The sequence below is a fragment of the Heloderma suspectum genome, chromosome 5 (genome assembly GCF_057233095.1).
Source record: "Heloderma suspectum isolate Gila_16-S chromosome 5, 16-S_ref, whole genome shotgun sequence".
Classification (NCBI taxonomy): Eukaryota; Metazoa; Chordata; class Lepidosauria; order Squamata; family Helodermatidae; genus Heloderma; species Heloderma suspectum.
In genome coordinates, this window is record NC_139462.1 from 203,016,400 (window position 1) to 203,025,704 (window position 9,305).

General features: G+C 43.1%; 1 protein-coding gene across 3 annotated transcripts in view; it reads right to left on the minus strand.

Annotated features, from left to right (window-relative positions):
* ARHGAP21 (Rho GTPase activating protein 21) overlaps window positions 1-8,982 on the minus strand; it is a 166,506-nt gene extending 157,524 nt beyond the window's left edge. Inside the window, exon 1 of one of the 3 annotated variants that reach the window (XM_084859057.1) lies at window positions 8,301-8,982. In XM_084859057.1, the coding sequence (XP_084715183.1) occupies window positions 8,301-8,381 (81 nt within the window). In that variant the 5' untranslated portion in view covers window positions 8,382-8,982. Of the gene's footprint in view, window positions 1-7,092; window positions 7,245-8,036 lie in introns of those variants that run through there. The other 2 variants (XM_084859056.1, XM_084859058.1) reach the window with 2 other exon arrangements.
* Window positions 8,983-9,305: the final 323 nt, after the last annotated feature.

Below are 9,305 nucleotides of genomic sequence, written 5' to 3' on the forward strand. Positions count from 1 at the left end.
CCATTAGTCTTATGTTGGAGGTGAAAGGGCTTCTTCAGTGCCTGATATAGTACGGGTGCGGTCCCAATAACCCCTGGGTGTTCCAGCGCTAACAGCTAGCGTCAGCATAGTCATTCATCCACAGAAATATGTAAGAGAATCTCTTTGGTAAGATTACAGCACAGAATTATATGACCATTCACTATCACTAACCCTTACAGAAATGTTTATACCTTGGGAATGCTCACAATGCAATATTTCTTAGGACAGAGGCATATTGTGCTTTGGTTGGGTGTGCAAAACCTCTAGCAAACTCCAAGATTAATGAAAGTCAGTGGCCAAATGGGAGGGTAAAAATGCAATAATTATTTTATTTTGTTTGTTTAGTTTTAATTGGTATTGAGAGTGTTTCCTTGTAACATTTAGCAGACATTTTAAAAATGCAACAACCATCACCCTTAAGTGACATTTATAGCAAATCCTTTACTTATTCCAAGTGAGAGAGGTGTTATTTCCCTCACACCTGAGGTCACACGTGCAAACTATCTTCCCAAGACAAAAATCAAAGCCATATATCAAATTGTGATTCATATCAAACCATCTCTGAAATAAAGGGGCTCTTGCTTTGTACTTCTGCTGGTAACACTGCTGCTTTACCGTTCAACCCACAACTCAGGTATGCTAAGGCTAGGGTTTCAGTCCATTCGGTTTCATTGACTTCACTGGCTTAACACTGTTTAAAAGAAAGTACTCCTACTAAAACAGATTACTTAATATAAAATCCCATTGATTTCTGACGTATTTGTTCAGTGTTCTTAACCAAATGGCTTGCTCAGATGTCTACCCTTTTCTGGATATTAGTAAAGAATAGCTGACCTAAAATATAGTTTACATTTTCTTGGTCAGCTATTCCTTATCAATGTGCAGAAATGAGCAGACTTCTTAACAACCTGTTTTAGTTGGAGTACTTTCATTTAAGCATATTTAAACTCATGAAGTCAATGGAACTCAACAGGCGGACACCCTAGCATAACTGAATTGTGGACTGAGCTGTAAAGCAGCAATGCTACTAGTGGATACACAAAGCAAAAGCCCCTTGATTTCAGTAGTATTAATTCATGTGTAAGTGTAACTCCAGACAAGGCTACAGCCTAAGAACAGAAAGACCAGAGACTTATGAAAATCATGTGCTTGAAAAACATATGCTGCATGACCCCCAGTTCCTTGAAGCCTCTACCTACCACAGCAATTTGATACTTGCAATGGACTATCTGATTATCACTGTAGTTCCAGTATCCATTGCATAAACCTTAGTTTAGACAATTATATTTGTGCATTTACTCTGTTTCTAGAATAGCATCCCTAACAATTTCACCAAATGAAGTCTTCAGAAACTAACATTTAAAAACTGTTTTTACTGTAGAGCACCATCATTTATGAACATTTTACCACATTTACCTCCAACTAAGTGTGGAATCTCATTATGAAAAAGGTAGGTAAATACAGATTAAATCCTGAACTTTGAAGGACTGGATAATAAAATATGCCATATCTTCTTATGTATAAGCCAACTACATGCAAAAACATTTGGAAGGAGAACTCTAATTCTGTTTTCAAATTCAAAGAGCAATTGTATCCATTTATCCATTTTTGAAGGAGAAATCCAACTAAAAGTGAAAATGTGCAAATCAAAGTTTTATTATTGGTTTAGTTACCTTTTTTTACCCTTGCTTTGTGTTGTAGCAGGCAATTTATGCTGTCGGGTTTATTTCTCTTTTTAAACAAAAAAAAATAATATTGAAAAAAGGTAAGGAAACTGTTACAGAAGCAATTCTGTCAGAACATTTTGATAAAAGGAAGCAATGCTACCAATGTCAAAAATCTACAATATCTATACTCCACCTTTTGCCAAATCAAAGACCTTTTAATTTCCAAGTAGTTACTATATAGAGATATATGCACACATATATACTCACATAAATTCATTAATATTGATTTAGTATTTAAATGCAAGTGAGGCCTGTAACTGGCAACATAGATTCTCTATTCTCGCAGGAAATCCTTGTCAGTGCCCTAAATTACGGTAAGGGTCCCCGGTTAGCAGGCTGACCTGAATTGAAATACCAAGTCCATTTACTAGATTAGTATCCAATCTGAGGGGAGCCAACAGCAAGACGGAAGAGAGGTGAATAGTACACAGATAGCTTGGTGATCCTTGCCCCACTGCAGAGGTACTGCTTCAATTTCAGTTAAGTGTCATTAAGCCCTTTCACAGCAAGCTACGTTCCTTTCCTGACATTCATAGTGACAGCCCTTGAACATAAACAGCTCGCATGTATAGAGCACCGCATTTCCTTGATCTTCCAATATTCAACTCAACAACACGGGCAAAAACTCAGGCAGGAAAGAATGAAGTTAAAAGATTTAGACCATCAGAGAATAAAAGACTAAATTAAACACTTTAATCCAAGGGTCTCCAATGCAGCACCCATGGGTGCCACTGCGCCTGCAAGACCAGGCTGAGGCACACGTCCCCCTAGCAGTTTTCCCCTTCTGCAAGTGAATGGAGCCAGAGAAAGAGAGAGACAGACAGATGAAGAAAAATAAGGAACCAGAGAGACAGATGGATGGATGGATGGATGGATGGGAGGGAGGGAGGGAGGGAGGGGAGGGGCCAGAGAGAGAGAGGAGGAGGAGAAGAAGAGAGAGAGAAGAGGAAAGAGAGAGAGAGAAGAGAAGCCAGAGAGAGAAGGCAGAGTGAGTAGTGCACGCACAGTTTACACATTTAATGCACACACAAACACAGATAAAGAGGGTGGGTGCTCCCAACATTTTTGTGATTGGCCTCCCACCCCCGTACAGCAGCCAATTTGTGGTGGTGCCCCAAGCACTTTTCAAAATGCCAAATGTGCCCACAGGCTCAAAAAGTTTGGAGACCCCTGTTTTAACCTATACATAATTACTACAATCAAGCACTTGCACAGCATAGAAAGGCCTGTGGTGGGAGGGCTTCAGTCAGTTAGGAAGCTGGAAAGGCTGGATCCTTTGAGAGACCTTCCTATTAATTTGTCACTCAGTTTATATAAGTGCACAGTATTCTAACTCTGAAACTAGTAAGCTAAAGCCAGGAGAATTTATCCCAACACTGGACCTTTTCGGACATAAGAGAGTCCGTGTGGTGTAGTGGTTAGAGTGCTGGACTGGCACTCAGGAATCCAGGTTCTAGTCCCCACTCAGCCATGAAGCTCATTGGGTGACTGCGCCAGTCACTGACTCTCAGCTTAACCTAGCTCACATGTTTGTTGTGAGGATAAAATGGCGAAGGGGAAGACTACGTAAGCCACCTTGGGTTCCTTACAAGGGGAAAAATGGCAGGGTATAAATAGAAGCAGCAGCAGCTAAACTACAGTTTAATATTATGGGCACAAGCCTTGGGCTCATGTGCTTTCCCTCTTCACTCTTCCTCTAGCATGGCCTCAAGAACAAGTCTGAAAGCATTGCTTACAGTTTTAAACCAGCCAGAGTTACTCGTTATGCCTGAAATTAGAGAAACTCTGATTGGTTTAGAACAGGGATGGGCAATGCCCTTCCAGACATGGTTGGACTGCAACTCCCTTCAGCCCTAGCCAGCAGCCAATGGTGATGAATTATGGGAGTTGCAGTCCAACATTCTTAGAGGACCACAAGTGCAAGTCCAAGTTGCATCAGATCATTTATTATAGATACATAAGAACTAGTTAGCCAACGCATTACAGGAATTTTCAGGTAATAACGTGAAATTTCAGTTGTTGAGTTCCTATCAATGTGCATCCCCTTCTTCATACAACACATTTCACTTATAGGATACACGCAGGTGAACAGGGAAAAAAAAGGCTTAGCTATCAGAGGTTTCAGAATAGCATTACAAAAAGTTCAATTCAAACAAAGCCCTAGCTTAAAGGTTACAGTCCTACATTTACTTGTGAATACAACCCACTGAACTCAGTAGGGCTTACTTCTGAGTAAACATGCAAATAATCAATTTGCAAGTCCATAGTTCTAGAAGATCTGCATTTAATGCCAACATCACACACTACTGAGGTCAAGACAGCTTGTGATTTTATCACATAAGGAAGAGTTACAACATGGTGACTCCACCACCACAAGAGTGGTCATGCAAATCAACCTTGCATTGCACAGTACAGCAGAAGCTCCAACAACCATGTCCACACCAAGAACCAGTGCAAATAATGAGTGTATTAATAATAATCAATTCCATCAGCCAAGGCACACATTTATGTATAGAATTTTACCTCAACTGTATTTGTCCTTTCCTATGAGGCATGGGATAACTCACCATCATTCAGTGGTTGTAGGGATAGGAGAAGATAGAAATCCAAGGCCAATGAAGTGTACATGAAGTGAAATAATGAGTACTGAAGTTAGCACAGGAACAATTTCAGCACTAATTAGTCCTGTAATTAAAATTTAATGTAAATACAGCTTGAGTTTGGATGAACTACAGCTCCCATTTTTAAAAGACTATTCACATCTCATGCCATCACATCACCAGCAACGACTGCCATGAAATTAACTTTGATGACAAGTACAACACATACATTACAGTAGCCAGGCATGAAGTCAAAACTATATGAGTAATTATATTCATAAATGAAATTGTATCTCTTGCTCCAGAGTGTATTAAAATATTACCAGACTGTGAATGGAGCTGCATTACATGATCAAAGTTAAGAACATTGTATATTTGTGTGCATCTATTCAGAAGTGCCTTACTTCTGAATTGTTCTCACATTTGATACATACACACAAGTACATTATTCAGTGACGAAATATAAGGACATCCCAGAATCCTCCTCAGCTTTCTAGAGACAGTACATGCACCATGGTGGACAAAGGTTCTGCTAAGAAATGGCTGATGAATTCTTATTTCCACAAATATTTATATTCCCTTTTCAGGGCCTAGTCAGTTGTTTTCCCCAGAAAATTGGTTGAAATCAGGCCTTAAACTTGCATATACTTCCTTGCCATCTCCACTCACTGCTGCAGATTAAAGCAGATGAACAGGAGGTCCCTATTTCAAAGAACCACAGAATGTCCTATTCAGACACTGGCTTTGCCCCACACAAAACGGAACAGGGAATACAGCATATGACTGGAGGAGCAGCTGTGCACACTGAAAAGCAGAAGAGCATGCGATCACACCTCCCTCCTGCCCCATGTTCTCATTTTTAACAAGGTACTCTTAAGATATAATAGGTTGTATCCAAATGGTTGCATCCAATGTTAGTCTAACTTAAGTCCCATTCATTTCAATAGGACAACTCTAAGTAGGGTTAACATTGAATACAACCCAATAGCAGCAGAAATATAATGTTTGCCAAAATGTAATGTCTGAACTGGCCCAGTATTGACACTAATATCACTATGCCTAATGACCAAACGATAGTTTGGCAAGCAGGAGCATGCCCTTGGGTTGACAGGGCCCTCCTGCATGCAAATTTCCCCTACCCTTCTCTGGTTAGCATTACCTATGTTTCAGAGTTATGCCTGATCCAGCATAGCCAGAGTCAGCTTCTAAACTAGAGAGATTTGAAACCAAAATAAAAAGCTAGTTTCAAACTATAGACAGCAGCAACTGAAATTATGCTGGTTCAGAAATAAATGCTGAACCATAGTTACCATTAATCAAGGAAGGGAGGAAGAAGAGTGAAAGAGGAAGGGAGGGAATAACAGGCAATCCTATGGTGCTTGGCCAACAAGTGTGACATCTGAAATGCATCATTAACCATTTTACTTTAGAAACCAAGAAATCAAATTGACATAGAATTACAATTTCACGTGAAACAATCAAAATACTGTATACCTACTTTGTAATTACTGCCACCAGAGTACAGAAGTGCTAAGGTTCATTAATCTAAACTGTACCAAAAACCTATGTCACTTGTGTCATAAATATCACCACGAATTAATAAATTCAAACTGTATGTTTACTATAAAATCCCAAGCAAGTCTCCACAGATCAGTCCAATCATTGCCCATGTCACCTACACACTATCCCATCAGTTCTCCAGTGAAAACCTACAGTAGTGTAGCATAACTGTTTATTTTCTCCCAAAGATATTACATTTTTAAATTCAGGTACTACTAAAGAACACAGCATTAATCTAACTGATATGCCCTCCTAAATAAAATTGTCATATTAAGTCCACCTTGCAATAGCTCATATTGAAGAACCACACTACACAAAGCCTCCATGCATACAAGTGTACATCTATAATGGAGTTTGGTAGAAAGATGTAGTGTTCTCAGTGCAAGTGAATGTGGCACACAAAGCAAGAAAAACTGTTTTTGTTGATGAAACACACAGTATTTTGAGACTGATAAACTCCCCACCAGAGTGGAAAGATAGCCATTCTGCTCTACAAAATATCTCAAGCATTTCAATGAACTTGAAACTTGTATATTCTTTCACAAACAGGAGCTACTTCAATGAAACGGTATCATCTTACCTATTTTGTATGCCTCAACTCCAAGGGGTTCATTATGGTTTACCATGCTAATGATAGGTGGATTACATGAATAGGGCCTGGTCCCACATCTTCCACACAGTGCAAGAACTACTGAGACATAATCCACAGTCTTCACAGTTTCTCTTCGTTCACTTCTCAACATTGCTTTCACAAACAAAAAGTGTGAATGGGGAGGGGGATAGAATCCATCCTTTACATTCACCGGCAAAGACCTTTGAAAAAAGCACTTCAGATACTATGCCATAAACATAACCTATTACAGTTCTCCACCCAGCTGTGCTGAGGTATTAGTAGGAACTCTTAACACAGAAGTGATCTTACAATACCATAATACCATGTGGCTCTGTTATATCGAAGCACCAGGGTAAACCAAGAACAGAACAGTAGCTTAAGGCTGCCCTCTTCAACCAAAACTATTTTGAAGAACTGCTAAATTCTACTTCTCAAAAAGGCATTCAAAATAATGAAGTTACAACATGTTTTCCTATATATTATGAGAATATGTATACAGCATAAAATGACACACAGAGAACAGACACTTCTACGTCACAGGCTTACATGCAGAACGTAAACGTTCACATACCATATGCTGCATATAAACACAGAAACAGCACGATACTAAAGCATGCCTTAGTCCATGGGAAACCCTCATAAAAATTTTCAGTAAGAGGAGTCACCTTTGATACGTAGTGCAGAGCAAATACAAAGCACTGTGGGAGATTTAATGCTATTAGTACTATTAATATGGAGCCTGGAATGAAAGGTTGAACAGGGGCCTTTCTAAGGACAAGCTATTAGTCTGAACGTGCAGTGCCACCATAAGGCATTAAAAAATACACAGCTTTCCCAACTAAAGATACACAGAGGAACTTCCCAGCAACAACTCTGGAGTGGGTGGAGGAGAGAAGAGTTAGGAGTATACAAAAGCCCTACAGACCTGAGCCCTGGAAGCTGCTGTAGGTGGTCTGTAACAGGAGAGGGAAATACGTGTACACACACACACACACACACACACACGGGAGGGAAAACTGGAAAAGTGTCATTCAGGAGCTTCAAAAAACACACACAGGGAACACTGCACCGCCCTCTCTCTCTCTCCCCTATCAGATATGGGACAAAGGGAAAGGCGGGGGGAGAGAAACGGAAAGATTGGGGGCTGATCTTCCTAAAGGATTTTCAAGAGAGAGGGAAGATTTCGGGCAGTTAGCTCGCCTCCTCACTATAAACAAGAGTATTTTAATGTGGTGGTGAGGGAGACGTTCTCATAGTGGCATCCCAAAAGAAGTAAACGGGGAGGAAAGACAGAGGAGAAGGTTGTGTCTTTCCTTCTCCTCACACCACATCCAGGTCGGAATGCTGAAGGAGCGGGAACAAATCCAGCCCCAAGGAGAGCGAGGGAAAGGGAGACACGGCAGCGACAAACTTTCTCTTGTTTCTCCCGCCCCCTTTTCCATCTTTTTCGCCCCCTCTGCTTCAGAAGTGGTACCTCCCGCTCGAGGGTCAGGGGCAGCCGCCAACTAAACGCACCGCTCCCAGCGCCAACTCCCGGCAACTCCGGGGCGGACGGGCAGGAAGGGAAGAGGGAGGCAAGCAGGCAACAGGGATGGGGCGGCCATTAACGCCGCTCCAATCCAAGCCATTCCCTACGCGCGGCGGCAACCGCCCCTGGCTAGTCGTTTCCCTTATAAACACGAGACGCGCTCGACTCCTCTCCACACAAACACCCCAATACTTCTCTGGCCGGACTCGCGACCCGCCCTGCTCCTTCGGCTTCTTCTCCCCATTACCTACCTGGCTGAGGCTCCCGGTGACTTCGGGCGGCTGGGCGTCTCCATCTCCCCCGGGTGGCCCCGCTGCCCAACGGGTCGCCATTATTTCATTTCCCAATTACAAAGGAAGAACACGTCCGCCGGAGTCCACATTGGGGGGGATACACAAACACGAAAATGTGTATGGGGGAAGGAGGCGAGGGCGGAGGGAAGAAGAGTTTTCCACATGCACCAAAAAGAAATGCTGCGGGGGGCGGGGAGAAAAGCAAAAAATATATATCCGCCGCTTAGGAAAAACAAGGACACGAATGTGTACACAAATCCCGGCCAAGCCGCGTCTGCACAATGGGGTCTTGGGAAGAAAGGGAGGAAAGCGATTCAAGAAGCTGCCGGGGAGGGGGGGGGGAGAGAGAGAAGATCCCGCCGGACTTTTCAGCTGGTCTCTAAAACGTCCCCCTTCATCGCCCCGCGAGGAGAGAAACGGGATGTGTCAGTGGCCCGGGGAAAAGCCGCCGCGCCGCCTGCCGCCGCCGCCACCCGTCCCTTGTTAGGCTAATTGCACTGGCTCGTCATCTTCCTCTTCCTCCTCCTATCCAAAGCCCTAGACACAGGGAGGAGACGGCGGAGGAGGCGCTCTCCGCTACCACCTCCTTCGTGCGCACACACACACACACACACACACACTCGTATCACAGGAAAAGTGAGGAGAGCGGGGTGGAAAGTTAGCCTCTTCCCTCCCTACAGCTGAGATGTTCCTTTCAGACACCGGAAGGGAGCCGGATCCCGTCCAAGTCGACGAGGGGGCCGGATGATTCCTCTTCGGACAGACTCCAGAATCCGAAAAGTTTTCTGCCCGATCCGACCGTGCATGTGACGCGGAAGTCTGCGTGCATCCCGTCGCATGCGGGCTCTGGAGTCGGCCGAGCCTGCCAGCCAGCAGCAACCTGAAGCGGGAAGGCGAGAAAGCCTGAAGGAGATCCAGGAGACTCGCTCTTCCCGGTCGAATCCGTCCGCGGGATCGAGGTGC